Genomic DNA, 18,609 nt, shown 5'->3' with positions numbered 1-18,609 from the left:
CTGCCTTCCCTTCATGCAGGGCTCATTGTGAAGGCCTCTCCCTGGACGGGAGGCTGTAGGCCAAGAATACTGATCCCCCAAAAACCAAAGTTAAAAACCAAATCTCTCCTATTTTGAAGTTTCATTTGGTGAAGAACAAACAAGCACACAAACAGCCGTTTTCTCCTTAGGTATGGGAACACCTTTCCCCCCCCACAGTTCAACATTCATGGACTTAAGAACTTTCAAATTTGGTTCATTTAATAACACTAAACAGGCGATACTGCACAATTTATGAAACTATATCCCAGGAAGCTTACGTATTTTATTTTTATAAGATATTGCACATACAAGCATACGTTTCAATCATATACGCAAACATTTCTTTTCATGGTAATAATTTACTGCAACTGATTTTTAAACTTAAATTGGAAAAGAATACGTAATAATTTAACTCACCAATATAAAATTTTTTCTCAATACTTATCCTTTTGTATATATCAAAATAATTTTCGGGATTAGACTCAACTTTATTCACAATGTTTTTAATGAATAACAGTTTTCATAACTTGCATCCTTATACATATGTTCTTTGTATGACAGTGTGTAATATTTTTGTGTCAAACCTATCATACAAGTTAGTAGGTTAAAAGCTCAGGGATGATACTTTTCTAGTTTATCATCACAAAACAGTATATTTAATATTCTAGTCTATGTAATTGCACCTGCTGGGGTTTTAACGTTGCTCCACCCAGAGTCTGTGAGCAACAGAGCGTCTTTATAGAGCCTGTAAAGGAATATGGTTCTAAAGAAATCAGTCCAATTGTTTTAGCAATACAAGGGCTGATACAAAGTAAATATTTGCAGTGTGGTATCTTAAGAAAGATAGCCACTCCCATACATTTCACTGCTGATTTGCATTTCTATATGTCCTCACAGCAGCTAAAAAAAAAAAAAAAGCAACAATCACTATTCTTTTATTAAAATGAGCAATAAAACGAACCTAACTTTAAACTAAAACTGATGGCCTAAAAACTTTTTATTTAAGTTCAATCAGTACTTTGTGTCTGCCTATGTGTCTGTGTGTGAATTGAACATGAATTGCTGGCAAGACTTAAAGAGTTAACTGATTATAGAATGTCCTACTTGTACACACCACATGGCTAGGTCAAATCCGAACTGCCAAAGAAAGAAGGCAAGCAAGTTCTCCCTGAAGGGCAGGCCAACTGGTGAATGAAATCTCCAGACTGATCATGTTATAAGTGAGCTGCAGCATACCAAGAAGTCCGGAAAATATGCAAACAAAATCGTGCTGCTTGATTTTTGCATTATGTCAAATATAAAGAAAAAAACTGCTCTTACTAAAGAAAATTGTGCTTAACAGCATAAAAATATTCCAATATAGAGTGATTAGTATGTTTCGCTTTTGTCTTTCAGAGAGACGTTTTATACTTCTTAGTGATTTTGAACACCTCACCCTAACCGTGCGTTTAAGTGAGATACTGTGAGTTAACTGTACCTTAAAGATAAAGAGATCAGCATATGCATGACTGACGACTAGAATAGAAACAAAACAAACCCCCAGAATTTTAAAAGATCTGAATAGTCAGCCAAGGATGCCTGGGCTACGTCCTTTTCGAAAGGGTTGCCAAGAGCACGCTCAGTCCCTCTCAGTTATTTTTCACTCCACGACCTCTGACTGGATGCATCACCAGTGCAAGAAAATTCGGGAAGCATCTGCTGCAAGCAACATCTGGACCTCCAAGGAAAATGAGCACTTTCTTGCTAGGAAAAGTCTCCAACATTTTCTAGGGTGGGTCCCCTCTTCCTCCGAAGCTCGTGAGGCTCCGCTCCACGTGCGCGCCTCCTTCCTCCTGGCAGAGGATCCCACAGCCGCGACCAGGGCTGCTCCGGCCGGCCAGGGTAGCCGGGATGACACCAGGGGGTTGCCAAGGCCAAACAGTGCGCAAACTCGGCGGCGCGCTCCGGACTCTCCACTCGCCTAAACCTGCTCTCAAGTGAAAAGGGGTGGGAGGAGGAGTATGAGGGGGGCGGAGGGGATCCTGTTTAATTCGCGGTCCTGGGGGTGTGGGAGCGGGAGGAGGCTCCGCGGGGCCCTCCTCCCTCCTGGAGTCCTGGGCTCCACCTCCTCCGCATGCCCCCAGATATACACACACTCAGCCGCGGCTGGACATGCACACCCAGCGCCGGCTCCGGGCGCGTGCACACGCAGGTAGCGACACTCACCTGAGCCCGTGCACAGGGCTCCTGTCGCCTCGGGAGCGGCGGACTGGCGGCCTGGGCCGCGGAGGGGCCCCCTGTGCTGCGGAACTGGGGGAATCGGGAGCAGCCCCAGCGCGGACCTGCGAACTGAGGTGATGGCGCGTCTTCCTTAAATCCCCCACCCACCCCGCACCTCCGCCCTCTAGGCTCTCGCCGGGGAAGCCAGGACAGAGGGGCCCCGGGCGCGGAGCACACGCGGGCGCACGCCCCGAGGCGAGCGCGTCGAGAGGGGCGCCGCGGCGCCGGCGCAGGAAACTTGGGCGAAGTTAGTTGCAAGTCCCGGGCGGAGGCCCAGAGGACCGAGGAGGGGACGCGGCCGGTGCTGGGCCCGCCGCCTGCCCGGAAGCCGGGCCGCGTTCCACGCCCGGTGCGCTCCGGGAGCCCGAGTCGGCCGGAGAGCCAGGAGGGGCTTGGAGCGAGCGGAGCCGGCATGGCTCGAGGGACAGCGAGACGCGGCGCTTCGGCGAGCCAGGAGGATTTCCTTTGAGGCCCGGAGATCCTAGGCTCGCTCAAGCCTCACCCAACCTCCTTCCCCGACCGGCAGCCGGAGAGGAAGACCCACGAGGCAGGTGCTGGGGCGCGGAGAGCTCCCCCCGCAAAACCCCAGCTCATTAGGGGGTTCCCGTCAGCGCGCCCTGCCTGCCCCGAGTGAGGAAGACCGGCTGGTGCTGCTGTATTTGTATTTATATCCATTGCTGCGCTCTGCGTTCCCTCGGTGCGCCCGGACCCTCCTCCGTCTCCCCCCTCCTCTTCCTCCTCCGGGGCCACCTCCCCTCCTACCCCCACCCCCATCTGCTACTGTCAAATGAGAAAGTCACCGAGGAGAACCCAAACACTCCAGCCGCCGAGAGCCCCCTTTGGCACTTGGCAGCGCGCGGCGGCTGACTCCTCAGCTCAACCTGGTGGAGCCTCCGCGACGCAAGTTTCCCGGCTGCTGTGCCTTTAACAGAGAAAAGACCGAGGACCGGGAGAGCGCTGCCCGGTGGCGGCTACCTGCGGGGAGTTCGCGAGCGAACGCAACTGGAGAGGAAGGACAAAAAAGAAAGCAAAGGGCAGACTGCCACCGTGGGGTGGGGACACCGCCGAGAAGTTATCGCGCCCCGGAGAGGATTTTCCCGAGCGCTTGGCCGGAGAGAGCAGGGCGGCCAGGGGAGCGGCGCGGCCCGGGGCTGGTCCCCCGGCCCCCTCCTCCTCCCGGGCGGGAGCGACGCCGGGGTGCGAAGTGGGGCGCGGCGAGCGCGGCGGGCCGGAAGGGTCCCCGCGGACAGCCAACATTGATTTCCTCCGGGCCGACAGCGACGGCGCGGGCGGCGGCGGCGGCGGGCTGCAGCCGCGGCACGGCGAGAGCATGTCCAAGCCGGTGGACCACGTCAAGCGGCCCATGAATGCCTTCATGGTCTGGTCGCGGGCTCAGCGGCGCAAGATGGCCCAGGAGAACCCCAAGATGCACAACTCGGAGATCAGCAAGCGCCTGGGCGCCGAGTGGAAGCTGCTCACCGAATCGGAGAAGCGGCCGTTCATCGACGAGGCGAAGCGCCTGCGCGCCATGCACATGAAGGAGCACCCAGACTACAAGTACCGGCCGAGGCGCAAGCCCAAGACGCTGCTCAAGAAGGACAAGTTCGCCTTCCCTGTGCCCTACGGCCTGGGCGGCGTGACCGACGCCGAGCACCCGGCACTCAAGGCGGGCGCCGGGCTGCACGCGGGCGCGGGTGGCGGCCTGGTGCCCGAGTCGCTGCTCGCCAACCCCGAGAAGGCGGCCGCCGCCGCCGCCGCGGCTGCCGCCCGCGTCTTCTTCCCGCAGTCGGCCGCCGCCGCCGCCGCAGCCGCCGCCGCCGCCGCCGCCGGCAGCCCCTACTCGCTGCTCGACCTGGGCTCCAAGATGGCAGAGATCTCGTCCTCCTCGTCCGGTCTCCCGTACGCGTCGTCGCTGGGCTACCCGACCGCGGGCGCGGGCGCCTTCCACGGCGCGGCGGCGGCGGCTGCAGCGGCGGCGGCGGCCGCCGGGGGGCACACGCACTCGCACCCCAGCCCGGGCAACCCGGGCTATATGATCCCGTGCAACTGCAGCGCGTGGCCCAGCCCCGGGTTGCAGCCGCCGCTCGCCTACATCCTACTGCCCGGCATGGGCAAGCCTCAGCTGGACCCCTACCCCGCGGCCTACGCCGCCGCGCTATGACCCCGCGGGGCCGCCTCGCGAGGACCGGTGTGCACACGTGTACATATGTATAGGTACGAGCTCTGCGGCCCCCCCGAGCGCCCTCCCGCGACGGGGGCCCCGGTTTGTATGTACATAAGATGTATAGGTGCCAGGCGGAGGCAGAGAGGCCAGTCGGGGCGCGAGTGGCCGAGCGCGCGAGTGCGCGGGCGAGTGTGCGTGTGAATTCACAGGGTCATTTCAGACCTGCACCCCGGCAGACAACTTTAAAGAGGGCAGTTGTATCTCGCAGCAGTTGATGTTTGCTTTGCACTTCGGAACCTGTTGCGTTATGGCCCACAGAGGTGGAGGAGTAACTTTTTGATATGTTGGGCTTTCCAGCTTTCTTTGTTGGAAGTTTATTGTCGGTTTTGTTTTTGTTTCCCATTATCTTTCTTTTATTGTTATTATTCTTTTCTCCTGGTCGCTGTTGCATGCACTCTGTTCAAATGTTGGGTCTGAAATGGTTGGCACAAGGGAAAAGCTGATCTGTGTCATTAGTTTCTCGGAGCGGGATGGCTCTGAGCAGCCTTGCTCCCTATTTGTACCATTTGAACTTTGCAAATCTCTGTTCTCTCAAGCAGAACCCCCAGGCCGGATCCATTCTTGACCAGTGACCGGCTCGAATCTGGCCTTTTGTGTGTGAGATGATCACGGTTTCTTTTGTTTATCATAGCATATGCAAATCAGAGCAAGAGCTCTTTCTCGAGAGCAAGGACGGCAAGCAAGAAATATGTGTGAGATGAAAAGTTGTCAATTGGATTTTCTCCCTTAAAAAACAAACAAACAAACAAACAAAAAACTGCTAGAAGTCTCCCTCAGTCCACTCGCTTGGATTTTTGACACAGTTTACACAGAAAGAGAAAAGGCCTTATTCCTATTTTCCCCTTATGACTTGAGTTTCACCTTAAGATTGTAAATGTGTATATGTCCTTGAAAACATTAAGTCTGAAAATGTGTTATTTGCGTTGCCCTAAATCTGAGTCGGTTTTAGACTCTAAAACATTTTGAACAAATGTCAAAGTTAACTTTTAAAAATTGCGGGTCTATTTCAGAACCGCAATTTTATCTAAGATTAAATCAGACTTTTTTTGTCTGAGTGGTAATTATATATTTATTATTTAGCAAAACAAAACAAAAACCAGAATTGTTTTGACAGATGCCTCTCTGTTTCAGCTAGCATTTCTCCAACTCAAACCGTTTAAATGTGTTTTGGAGTTCCCTCCCTAATTAGCTTATTTTTTAGATCACCTGCAATTCATTTGCAAATTATGATAAAACACATTTTAGAGAAAAGAACCTCATTTGTAGTTCTTTTTCTTTTTAAATGTATATATTTTGACTAATGTTTGTGAATGAAGTTGGCTAACATGTATTTAGTTTCATTTTGGCTTTATGTAATATAAAGTTTTAAAAAGTTTAAGTATTGGTTTTAACCTTTATGTGTAAATGGTTTTCTTGTGTGATCTTCTAATTTAATATTAGACGTCTAAGCTATATCTGTAAATTAGAATCCGACTATCACTCTGTTCATTTTTTCTGAACAAAGAGTTTAAATAAAGCCTGAACCAGGGAAAAGAGAAAATCCTTTATTTCTTGTTGAGTTCCTAACAAGATTTTTATCTGAATTGCCCTTACGTGCCTGGTCCAGGTGAAGTGTAAGGTATCCTCCAAAGGCAGCCTTTGTTTCACTTTTGAATAGATTTACTAGGAAATCTAAATCAAGCCATTGTTATTCATAGCCAAAAACCTGATTTATCACATTTTTAATCGTGAATAGGAAAGATTAAAAAAAAAAAAAAAAACCAAGTAGTTGTATTATCTTGGGGGGGGGGGGCGGGTGGTGGAGAAGGCATTCATGAACCAGTAGAACAGAGCCCATTGAAAACATCCAGACCGTTTAAAGCATTTCACTAGTTTCCAGTAACATTTTAAGAGGAGAAAGTTGCCTGACCACTTTATCCTGTTAGTCGGAGAGCTCCACTGCTTAAATCAGTGTAATTTGTTCGTGTATCTTTGGCATATTCCTTATTTACACCTTAAGATTTTATTTGTAAGGATAATCACTGCTAACGACATTTTACAACTTTGGGCCTCTTTAAGGCTTTATTCTGTCATGCTAGTGGCATTAAAATAGAAATATAACAAATTCTAATGGAGAGGGTTGAATTTCCAAGGCTAGACAAGTTTCCACTGGAGAAAGGTTTGAAATCGTAAAGGATTTTAATATTAGAAAAGAAATTATAGGGCGCCAGGAAGAATATCAGAGAAAAAAAAAATTAACTGCAGGGAGATCTTTATTTTCGCCCCACCAAGATAGAACTTCTCAAGATACAAGACTCAACTAGTCCTAAACTAGTTTCCCTACCGACAGAGACCGTCTCTGGAGCTCCACGTCTTTATAAGCGATCCAACTCTTTAAAGTCATTGTTTTCCCCCAACGGAATAATATTTTAAGAACCATGAAAAGTTTTGGAAATGTGAAAAATAGGCTCTGCTGGTTTGACCCTGATTCACTAATTAAAACGATCCCTCTCCTCTTATTCCCCGAGCTCTTCGCAATATTATAAGTTAATTCATATGGTTCTGAGCGATTATGCAAAACTAATTTGGACTGTCCAGGGGTAATTATCCCTGACACGGTTAATTAAATCCTTTCAAGGCTTCGTCTTTCCCTTTTGTAGCAGCCCATCACTTCTCAACACGGAACTTCCTGCGGCTCGCTGGAAATCACCCCAGCCCTAAATCTTAGTCACCTCCCAGAGCCTTCCAGCTCGGCCCCGCCGGCCGAAGATTCCCCGCCCCCTCCCGTCCCCTCCCCTTTCCCTAATGATCGGCGTTTTCTGGGAGCAACGCTCCGGAGTGTGGATGAACGAGAGCAGGACTAGAAAGACGGGTGAGGGGGGGGGGAGGGTGCCGCGGGGGAGCACACGGGGTCACACAGCCAACAGATTGCGCGGCTGTCTGAGTAGTCCACAGGCCTAGCGGGGGGACTGGTTTATCACCCCCCGACTCCAGTGGTCTTGCTAACAAGTTGCGCCTGGAGAAAGTCGCCCTCCGAGTTAGACTGTGCAGAAGTAAGGGGGTGCGACTCGGGGGCCAGAGGGCGTGGAGGAAGGGCCGGGTGTGCCTGTGAGGGTCAGAAAGTGACCCGTGAATACAGCCCTCGGTAGGCAAAGAGCTGCTGCGTACTCGAGATCTGTCTCTCTCTATCCATCTCTATCTCTTTCCCCTCTTCTCTCCTCTCCTTCTTTCCTTCCTTCCCTTCCTGCTTTTTGCTCTTCTACATTTTCGTTCCTTTTTAAGGTTTAAAAAGGCTACGACATTCCTTAGGTAGTCTCTCGGTTGCCTAACGGCTTTACACAACCCTCACACCCGAGGGGCCAGGAGTGTTGCCCTCGGGCTTTGAGCAAACAGGTGGAATTGTTCTGTTGCAGCCGTAAGGACCAGAGCTGGGGGACGCTGCCGTGCGAGGGAGGGCTTCCAGACAGCAGCGGGGCTGGCTGCCGTTGTCACTTCATTTGACAATTTCCTCCTCCTCTTCTCCCCCCCCCCGCCCCGAAGAAAGTAGAACGAAACAGCATGAATCTCCCTCTCCCGCCCCGGCTCTGGGTAGCCTAGGCGAGGGGCGCAGAAGATGGAGACAAGATTCGACCATCTTCCCTGAGCAGAGAGGGACCCGTGCGCCAGCCAATCAGAGCGCGGCTCGGCCGCTCCCCGCCGCCGCCGCCGCACCCTCGGGGAGAGTGAAGTTCCCGCAACTGGCCCGCCCGAAGGATCCGTGTCTTTCTTGTGCTCACAGCCCAGCGGAGGCAGAGAGAGCGCCAACCAAACTTTATTAATCTCTCCCCGTTCTTTCTCTCTCAGCCCAGTGCATCTCAAAGGTCAGCCCTCTTCTTTTAAAAGACTGATATCATTAATTCACTGACAATCCCTCCACCCCCCCCCCATTCTTTTTTTCTCTCTTGCAGGAAAAAGAAACGAGGGGGGGGGACATAGTGAAAAGAGGGTTTTTTTTATCCTTTTTTTTTTGTCCTTCAGTGGGAGCGTTTAGACAGTCGAGGAGGTTTTGTCCAGGAACAAAACGCAGGGTTGGGAGGTTTTGTGAGAGCGTTGTTTGTTGAAGTGGAGCTAAGAAAAAGCGGCGGCTTTCTCCTCATTGTGAAGAAACCAATCAGTGGTATTTGGAAAACTGTTAGCATTGTGCACTTCTTCTGTGTCCATTGTGAGGCGTTTCTTTTCACAAGGTTTTTTTTTCAGCCGATCCAGCTGGCCGGAATGAATAGCGGTGCAATGTGTACACGCTTTGTCCCTCCGGCCTTCAAGTAGCCCCCATTGAATAGACTAAGTTGACACTGCGTGACAGTGAAACAACATAATAAAAAATACATGAGCCCCTGAATAGGAGCAGGCGCATAAATAAATAAAATGGGTGACCAAAACTGGATAAACTGAATGACAAAACGGTGAAAGGGGAACAAAAAGATATTTAACACGCTAGATTAGCATTAGAATGCGATCTACAAGGCAGAACAATTGATGAATAGGTTTACCGGCCAAGAAAGAAATGGACTAAATGCCCTTTGAATAGATATGCTTTTTGCAAGGGTTTTGAATAGATATGCTTTTTTTTTGCAAGGACTGAATGGGCAAAGGTAAAGATGAAGCTATGCAAATGAGCGGGGGAACTTTTAATATATATTCTTTAAACACACACACACACACACACACTGCGGGAGGAGAGTGCCGCCTCGGGGTGTTTATAGAAGCAATAATTGCCATTATTAGCATTGTCTGCAACAGATAGAAATTGAACAGGTTGGGATAATATAGGGTAGCAGTAATTATTCTTCTAATTAATGGTCCTTTGCTACTTTAAAAAAGAAAAAAGGAAAGAAGTAAAAGTTATGCAGAAGTTATGTTTCCTGTGTCCCTGCGCCCAGCGTTGGAATCCGTGGAGCGGCAAGTCTGGCCATTCCAAGATGCATGCTGATTTTAGAACAGTCCAGGGAGCCAATCCTTAGACTCAGGGTTTGGGGCCTGCTTTCCATTTATACTGCGTTTTTGAGAGTCTCATACAGCGTCTGGTACATGGTAGGTGCTGAATGAATAGTTGTGGAATGAATGAACGCATGTAAGTTTGACAGAGGAACCCTGGCCTCCTATGGATGTCGGGGAGGAGGAATACCAAGGATGGCTTTCGCATTTCACTGCCCCTAACCTCCACCTTATCTAGGGGAACGGTCCAAAACCTGAAGGGTTTTGTCTTCAGCCTACCTGGGCCGCTGGAAAAGATGTGAAGACCAAACAAGTGACGAGCAACTACTGCCCCCCCCCCCATTCCTCACTCTGTCCTCACCCCCAAATCCGCCCCAAAGCTTGTGAGGAGTCCCATCTGGCTGCGTAGAACATTGGACCCACCCCCTTAAAGAATTAGAATACACTTAAAGCTTAGCTCTTTCTCGCGGGCTTCTCCCTTTGGCTCCTACCCCCCCTTTCCCCTCCTGGCTTGTAAGCCTTTGACTGAACCCCACGCAACAGGGAACCTCCTGCCTGAATTGCTGGCGGAGGCAGGGCGCGAACCCGCGGAGATCTGCGCTGTCCTCAGGCTCCCTTCGCTGCCCCGGGGGCAGGCGTCGGTAACCTTGTCAGTTGTTTTATGTTCAATGGTTGACCGCCAAGCCTGCCCGGCTGCTGGGCCACCCAGCCGTCGAACTTTCCAGCGGCTTTCAGCGCTGCGCAAACTTAAATGAATAATGCAAATTATAGACGGCCCAGCTGACACGTCCCTGCGAACGCGCGTAGGTTCAGAGAGCGCTCTGAGCAGCAGCTCTCCCGACCTCCCCGACGGCCGGCGGGAAGCTGGGTTCTGAGAAGCAGTGACAACTGCTTCTGAATTGTTGAGACAAAAGGGGGGGGGTGTCCCGAACTTTAAAAGCAGTGTTCTCCCCCCCCCCCTCCCCGCTTCTTCTTTTTAAAGAAGCAGTTGAGCCTTACCAAGTGACGGGGGTCGCGCGGAAGCCTCGCATATATTAAAGTGTAACCCGAGCCTTCGCGGTTTCGGCTCCACTTAAAACATGCAAGTTCCTAGAAACCGACAAATCTGAAAAACTTGCGAAGGGTTCTATCCGGATAAACCCGTTGGGAGTCACTTTGAGGAGATAAAAAGCACAGAGATTGGGGTGATGGGCAGTTGTGGGAGGCAGTGACCCGTTGTTCCAGGTTCCAGGTGGCCACTGGGCCTTTGGAAACCGCCTCGGCGCAGAGCAGGGAAGTGGTACCCACTAGGCAACGACTTCAACGCCTCCGTTTTTGTGACCGCCCCCCCGCCACTCTCCCCAGCCCCTCACTGCACGCTTTGTCAGGTAGACTCCATCACCCTTGCCGCGGCTGCCCCATCATTCACACTTGACTGGAGGAAATAAAATCGGCTTTGGTTTTTTAATTCCTTTTGAAGATTTCTCTACCTGATTTCTACCTCCTTTGGGCTCCTCGCTTGATTGGGGGAGGGGTTATTTAGGGACTTTTTGACAAACAGAAGAAGTTTAGGTACTAATTGTAAACACTCCGTTGCTCTCCTTGAACGTATTTATTATCATATTAGCCGAAGACTTGGAGACACATGGCCTATTACTCATTTCAAGCCTCTAGGCAAAGAATTCTCCTACTGAGATCGACCAGTAAAACCAGATTTCTTAAGGGAAATTACCAGGACGTCTTCAGTCTCTCTTCACAAAATGATATTACTGGATTGTCAATTTCACTGGCGCACCCTCCTCCCTACCCACCTCACCCCAGCATTTTATTTCGGGATCACCCCAAGGTAATTAGCCACTCGTAGAAAGCTTGAAATCCCGAAAGGAGAGGCCCAGCCTAGGATAACACAGACCAAGTGAGGCTTTTCAGATCGGTTGCTCCACGGGGGCCATCTTTTCATAAGGTCAGGAGTGGAGAGAAGTATGTTTGCAGAAGACCGAGTACCTTTAAAAGGGCTCTCAGGGGGTGGGGGGCAAGCTTTTTGCTTCCTACAATGTCACCACGGTGACATCCGCAGGGAATCCAGCCTGTCCTCCATGGAGTCCCCCACAGGTACTGCCACTGAGTTCAGGGGACTCTTTAGCTCCTTTCCCATTTGCCCTGTGGGTATTTCATGTCCAAAGCTCACGCACGCGCACATGCGAAGAACACACCACACACACACACACACACACACACACACACACACACACACACACACACACCTGGTTTGGAGCGGACCCCGGTTTATGTACCACCAGATGGTAAACCCCGAGCTTGGGAGTAGTCTCCGAGATTCCGGCAGACTGAAGGTCTATGCGGACATCAGGAGTCGGGGGAAATTGTGTGGGATTAGAACCGCGCTCAAACACACGCGAATTCTTTTTTTTTTTAATATTTTAAAAATTAACTATTTCTAGAACACACGCTAATTCTGCCCAACAAACGTTTGCGCATCCGCTCTCCCTCGCTCTCTCCCACTTGGCCGAAGTTTTGGTAATGGTGTTTGTTTTGAACTGGATCATCTAAATGGCCTAGACGGCCTCCCTCTGCCTGCATAGACCGGTTCAGTGACGGGGAGTGAGACAACGCACGTAGAGCCTGGGAGGGGGCATGGAGAACCACTTCAGGGAAGCATAGGAAAAGCGGGTGCCGGGCGAAACGGAAGGAAGGAAGGAAGGAAGGGAGGATAAAGAAAAAATCAGGACGAGAAAAAGAACTGCCTTACTACTGACACTCCCTCTTGCCCTCAGGTTCAACACCTGGGGAAGGTGCCGCCAGGGCTGATGAGTGACGGGACACGCCGAACAGCAGGAGGAGGTGAAGGACCGCGGACCTCAGCCGCCCCCGACCCTACCTCCTCCGCAAAGCCCCTGCTGGTTCAGCCCCAACTGGGAAAAGAGACTGCCCCCTCGGGGAGGGAAGGCACCGGGAGGCGATGATCACGCGGGCTCTGGAAGCTTCCGTGTGGCGTTGAGGGATCCGGAAGCAGGGGAGGGTCCTGAAAGTGCCCTCACCCAGACTCGGTGACCCCTCCTGCAGATGGAGGGAGTCACGTTAGAAAGACGAATCTCTAAAATTGGGGCCAGCCTCTCCCCAACGATATTAACTCCTGCGAACCCACAGTGGGAAACAGATTTTTTGCAGCCTGAAACTTACTTAAGAAAATTAAATCACAATTACGATGCGACTTCAGAGGAGGGGTCGGTGCCAGCGAGGGACTGTGAAACTCAAGCTCCTTTTCCTTCCCGGGAAATCTGCCCCCGATAGACCCTCAGGACTACCAAGGAGCTCGTCCCCAGCTCCATCGGTAAGACAAGAGCCAGCGGCAGAAACAAGGCCCTTAGCTAATGGCCCATCGGCTCCTCAGCCACCGCCCCGCCTCCGGCTGCTCGCCACGGGGGCCGGGGGGACACAGGCGCCCACAGCTTTGCCCCAGACCGAGGCTTCTTTGCGCTTCTGGATGCCCACTTGCTATTCCTCCTTTTCAGGGGCTCGTTTTTCTCCTGCAAACCTAGACCTGAGTAAGTAGTTAGGGCGGCTGATTAATATGTATCCAAACAGGCTGTTTAAGGCGGCGTGAATAAACATGAGCCCGCGGCGGCGGCGCCCAGCCGCTCGCGCTTGCCTCTTCGGACGCAGAGAGCTGGAACAGGCGAGGCTCGCGTTCATGATCCGGTGGGGACAGAGGTCGCCCGAGCCAGCCCGTCATTCTGCGTCCCCACGCCCGGGACACGCCCCCCACCTGGATGCCCGATGCACGGCGGACGGCACAGACCGGCGCGCACCCACTCCCCGGGGGCTTGGGATACCGTTTCCTCTCTTTCTAGAAAGCTGCCTCGGCCTCAGTATACAGAGGGGCATACTTTGAGAACCTGGAGGTGGGGGACGTGAAGGGTGCTCGCCTCACCCCTCAAGTTTGGGGCCAGGGTTACCCAACGCGAGTCTCTGCGCAAAACTGGGGGGCCCTGAACGTGCCCTCGGGCGCGCACGATGGAGGTCGTGACCCACTGCGGGAAGGAAGACGTCGAGCTGCGAATTCGAGGGAGGGGACCTCTCGCAGAAGACGGTGGGTTTCTGATGTTCGCGAGCGGATGCGCGGCCGCGGGGAGTAATCACCCACCCGGTGCACTTCCAAAGCCCCCTCCATCTCCCGCTCGGAAAAGTCGCCCTTGGGCCCCTTTGTTTCCCCGGAGCGGGGACGTCTTGCCCTGGCCAGCTGTGAGAAGTGACGGAGCGGAGTGTGCAAGTAGGCCTCGCAGCCCACGGCCCCACGTCCGTCTCCTCGCCTGCACACCCTGGGCCGCAGGCCTGGGCCGGGCCTGAATCGGCGCCCGCGGCCCAGAGCAGCCCCGCGGCTCAGGAGGAGGAGGCTGGGCGTGCCCCTGGCCCAGGCCCCGGGGATTTAGCCGGATCCAGGCCTCGCTGGGCCTTAGGCCTTCCTCCAGCCTCAGTCTCACGCAGCTGCGGAAACGCCAGCGCCCCACGTCGCACCCAGGCTGCCACCTTCGCCCCGACCCCGTGTGTGAGCAAAGCAAAGTCAACTTCCGCACCCCCAAGGGCCACGCGCTCCGGGCGGTGTCCCTGCGGGGCGCAGAGAAGCGCTGGAGGGTGAGAGGCGCCCTTCGCGCGACAAGGACGCGCGGGCGGTTTCCGTGGGTGGGGTGAGCTCCCGCCCAGAGCGAGCGCGCTCCTTGCTTTTTTTTTTTTCCCCTAGAGCTTGTCCGAGGTCAAGAGAATGAGGCCCGTAAGAGCAGGGTTTACCTTCCTGCTAAAGCTTGGGGAGATCAAGCCCCAGTTCCGATCCCATCACACGGCCCGCGGCTTTCTCGAGAAGTGTTCCTTGAAAATGACTTGTCCGCTGCTACAGGCTTGGGGCACCTGTTTACCACTCGCCCCAGCCTAGGTCCTGGGCCAACTTCACCAGTGAAGTGAATGTAAAGGACACGCTAGTCCGCGACTGGAAGCTCTTTTTCCGCAGGAAGAACAGGGTCTGGCAGCTCTGGGAGGTAGAGCAAGACTTGGAGGAGGTCTGGAGAATTCTGGATGGTTCTGTCGGCTAAGGAGTGCTCCCTGCTGGGAAAGCTCTCTTAGGAGAGGGTCTGGAGTGGGCGAGAAGTAAGCACTTGGGCTCCTGGACTAAAAGATGGGGAGCGGAGCCGGACAGAATGCATGTGGGAGAAATTTCGTCTATATAAGAGCAAGGCAGAGAACCCTAAGTCATCCAGGGATGGGAATGAGCCCCCAGTAACAACTGCTGTTCCAGAGCTCCTGTTTTGTGCCAGTGAGCCTCTCAGATGTCCAAGGTCAGGAAGCACCGTCTTCGTGTGAATGGCGCCCCCTGGAAGCCATTTCCTCTGTTTCTCTCTAACCTTCCCGTACTTCCTATTTACAGATGGGAAGCGAGGGGGGCGGGGTGGAGTTTTCCCAAGGTAAGTAGTGGAGCTGGGATTCTAGACCGTATTTAGCGGCCCCAGAGCCTAAACGCTTTTATTCACCTTGCTGCCTCCCAGTATAGAGCTAAGGAAGAAACCTTCCATATTCTTAGCAACAATAAGATTTCCTCCCCTGACAGCCTTGAAAATCAAAACCGAAGCCCTTGATAATTTGCTGTTTCTGGTGTACCCCACTCTCCAAGTTGAAATCCACTCTATCATGACTGCCAGCAGATCGGTCTGGGTATGCTGTTAGTGAAGATAAAATGTTTGTCTCACTTTTCTGCTTTAACAAAACAAACCATCAAAAAGCCTTTCCCCTTGAACCACAAATGTTCAATGGCAAAAAGGCTTCTGGCTTAATATGACTTTTGAAAAATGGGAGAAACCCATGCCTGAAAACCCAGCCAGGGAGTGGATTCCACAGATGATGCCTCACCTTTTCTTCTCTCCCCATCTCCTCTTTGTTTCCTTCTCCTGCTCATAGTTCCTTGTGGGTTTTCTGACATTTTTCTGAGTTCAGGTAAGTAAAACTGTTAGCAAATCCTGGTGTGACGCTTTAAATGCTTCGTTGTTAAGGATGTGAGACGGTAGAAAGCTGTGTTGTGCTGGATTTAGAATCCTTGTGGCTCTGCTGAAGGATACAACAGAGGAACAAAGGAAAATGAGCCCTGGTTCCTCATGTTATCTCCTGCCATTTTCCAAGGTGCTCAGTGCTAAGGAGCAAATACTTTTGCCTCCACCCTCACAGTTACCTACTTACGAGCTTCTGTGTGCCTTCAAATGCTTCCTTCTCTCCTGTGACTACGGATGAACGATCCTCGCTCCCGGTGAGGGCTGGCTTCTCTACTTGGGCACAAATCTCATCCCCTCTCTGATAGGGAGCCTTTCAAATGCCCCCAGTGATCCCCACATCCTGGAATTCATGCCTCTGTGTAAACCTCTCCCTTTGAGTGTAGGCTAGAGCTAGTGAATTGCTCCTAACAAATAAAATAAGGCAAAGTGATGGGATGGCACTTCCTGGTTAAGTTACAAAACAATGACTTCCCCTTCTTTCTTTCTCTTAGCTCTTGTTCTGAGGGAAGCCAGCTGCCATTTCGTGAGCTGCTCCATGGAGAGGCCCTTGTGTCTCTGGCTAAAGGCCAGCAAGGACCTGAAATCTGTCACCAGTAGAGTTGAGTGACATGGAAATGGCTTCTCACTTGGTTGAGCCTGGAGGTGATAGCAGCCATGGCTGACACCTTGATTGTAGCCTGGGGAGAGACACTGAGCCAGAGGCCCTCAACAGGTGCTCCTGGAACCCTAACCCACAGAAATCATGAGATAATCAACGTGTGTTGTTTTAAGCCATTAGGTTTGGGGATGATTTGTTATGCAGCATGAGATAACTAATACACCACGTGACATACTAGATATGGCTCCAGAAAATCTCTCCTCTTTCCTCTTGCAATGTCAAAAATTTCCTTCTACTAAATCATTCTTGTCAGTATATATACCAAAAAAAAAAAAACAATTGCTATCCTCTCACTAAAAAACAAACAAACAAAAAACCTCTCATGACCCCATTTTTCCCTCTAGCTACCACTTCTCTGCTCCCCTTTACAGTGAGTTGATTGAAAAACAAAAGATAACTATATTCCCTATCTATAATTCCCAGTTTCCTCTTTTCTCTTAAACTCCCTCTAGTTGGGGTTTGTCCCCCTCCTCCAACACCACTCCACCAAACTCTGCTCTCATCCAGGTCACCAGTGACTTCCTAAATCAAACGGTCAGTTCTCATCTACCTTGATCTACAGCATTTGACAGAGTTGGTCACTCTCTCCTCCTAAAAGCTACTTGGCTGCACGGGCACCACACTCACCTGGTTTTTCTACTTCCTCGCTGGATACTCTGCCATTTTCCCTTCCTGGTTCTACTTCTCTCCAACCTCTTATCAAGTTTTATCAGGAAAGATAGGAACTCTTTCAGTATTCTCTGCTATAGACTGAATGTTTCTTTCCCTCCCAAGTTCATAGGTTAAATCCTGATGCCCAGTGGGAAGTGATTAGCTCATGACGGTGGAGCCCTCATGAATGGGATTAGGGCCAAGAGATTCCAGAGAGCTCCCTTGCCCCTTCTGCTATGTGAGGACACAGCCAGAAGACAGCTCTCTGTGAATCAGGAAGTGGACCCTCACCAGATGCTGAATCCGCTGGCATCTTAATCTTGGACTTCCCAGCCTCCAGATCTGTGATAAATAAATTTCTGTTGTTTATAAGCCACTCAGTGTATGATATTTTGTTATAGCAGCTGGAACTGATTAAAACATTCTTCAATCTGCCAACAAACTGCAGTTGTCTTCTTTTTTTTGAATTTTATTTTATTTTTTTATACAGCAGGTTATTATTAGTCATCAATTTTATACACATCAGTGTATACATGTCAATCCCAATCTCCCAATTCATCACCCCCCCACCCCCACCCCCTCGCCGCTTTCCCCCCTTGGTGTCCATACGTTTGTTCTCTACATCTGTGTCTCAATTTCTGCCCTGCAAACCGGTTCATCTGTACCATTTTTCTACATTCCACATATATGCGTTAATATATGATATTTGTTTTTCTCTTTCTGACTTACTTCACTCTGTATGACAGTCTCTAGATCCATCCACGTCTCAACAAATGACCCAATTTCATTCCTTTTTATGGCTGAGTAATATTCCATTGTATATATGTACCACAACTTCTTTATCCATTCGTCTGTCGATGGGCATTTAGGTTGCTTCCATAACCTGGCTATTGTAAACAGTGCTGCAATGAACATTGGGGTGCATGTGTCTTCTTGAATTATGGTTTTCTCTAGGTATATGCCCAGTAGTGGGATTGCTGGGTCATATGGTAATTCTATTTTTAGTTTTTTAAGGAACCTCCATACTGTTCTCCATGGTGGCTGTATCAATTTACATTCCCACCAACAGTGCAGGAGGGTTCCTTTTTCTCCACATCCTCTCCAGCATTTGTTGTTTGTAGATTTTCTGATGACGTCCATTCTAACTGGTGTGAGGTGATACCTCATTGCAGTTTTGATTTGCATTTCTCTAATAATTAGGGATGTTGAGCAGCTTTTCATTTGTTTCTTGGCCATCTGTATGTCTTCTTTGGAGAAATGTCTATTTAGGTCTTCTGCCCATTTTTGGATTGGGTTGTTTGTTTTTTCAATATTGAGCTGCATGAGCTGTTTATATATTTTGGAGATTAATCCTTTGTCCGTTGATTCGTTTGCAAATATTTTCTCCCATTCTGAGGGTTGTCTTTTCATCTTGTTTATGGTTTCCTTTGCTGTGCAAAAGCTTTGAAGTTTCATTAGGTCCCATTTGTTTATTTTTGTTTTTATTTCCATTACTCTAGGAGGTGGATCAAAAAAGATCTTGCTGTGATTTATGTCAAAGAGTGTTCTTCCTATGTTTTCCTCTAACAGTTTTATAGTATCCAGTCTTACATTTAGGTCTCTAAACCATTTTGAGCTTATTTTTGTGTATGGCGTTAGGGAGTGTTGTAATTTCATTCTTTTACATGTAGCTGTCCAGTTTTCCCAGCACCACTTATTGAAGAGGCTGTCTTTTCTCCATTGTATATCCTTGCCTCCTTGGTCATAGATTAGTTGACCGTAGGTGCGTGGGTTTATCTCTGGGCTTTCTATCTTGTTCCATTGATCTCTGTTTC

At 50.6% G+C, this 18,609-nt stretch overlaps 2 protein-coding genes across 3 annotated transcripts in view; one reads left to right on the top strand and one right to left on the bottom strand.

Annotated features, from left to right (window-relative positions):
* GPR180 (G protein-coupled receptor 180) overlaps positions 1–18,609 on the bottom strand; it is a 290,031-nt gene that overhangs the window by 182,807 nt on the left and 88,615 nt on the right. The gene's annotated exons all lie outside the window — the stretch shown is intronic.
* Positions 1,994–16,423, top strand: SOX21 (SRY-box transcription factor 21). 2 transcript variants are annotated; one of them, XR_014237211.1, is made up of 5 exons: positions 1,994–2,354; positions 8,024–8,343; positions 12,229–14,086; positions 14,871–14,907; positions 15,978–16,423. XR_014237211.1 is itself a non-coding variant. In XM_082366178.1 (5 exons), the coding sequence occupies exon 1, from the start codon at positions 3,611–3,613 to the stop codon at positions 4,439–4,441; it is 831 nt and encodes a 276-aa protein (XP_082222304.1). In that variant the 5' UTR covers positions 3,473–3,610; the 3' UTR covers positions 4,442–4,494; positions 8,024–11,399; positions 12,229–14,086; positions 14,871–14,907; positions 15,978–16,423. The 2 variants fall into 2 exon arrangements, 1 of the variants encoding a protein (XP_082222304.1); XM_082366178.1 differs by lacking the exon at positions 1,994–2,354 and adding an exon at positions 3,473–4,494 and having other exon boundaries at positions 8,024–11,399.

Source organism: Balaenoptera borealis (genome assembly GCF_965194805.1).
Source record: "Balaenoptera borealis genome assembly, chromosome: 18".
Classification (NCBI taxonomy): Eukaryota; Metazoa; Chordata; class Mammalia; order Artiodactyla; family Balaenopteridae; genus Balaenoptera; species Balaenoptera borealis.
Note: the sequence above shows the minus strand (reverse complement) of the source record. Positions and strands in the feature narration are given on the sequence as shown.

Excerpts from the sequence above, each read along its gene's own strand:
- SOX21 (XM_082366178.1), top strand. The coding sequence starts at position 3,611 with ATGTCCAAGCCGGTGGACCACGTCAAGCGGCCCATGAATGCCTTCATG.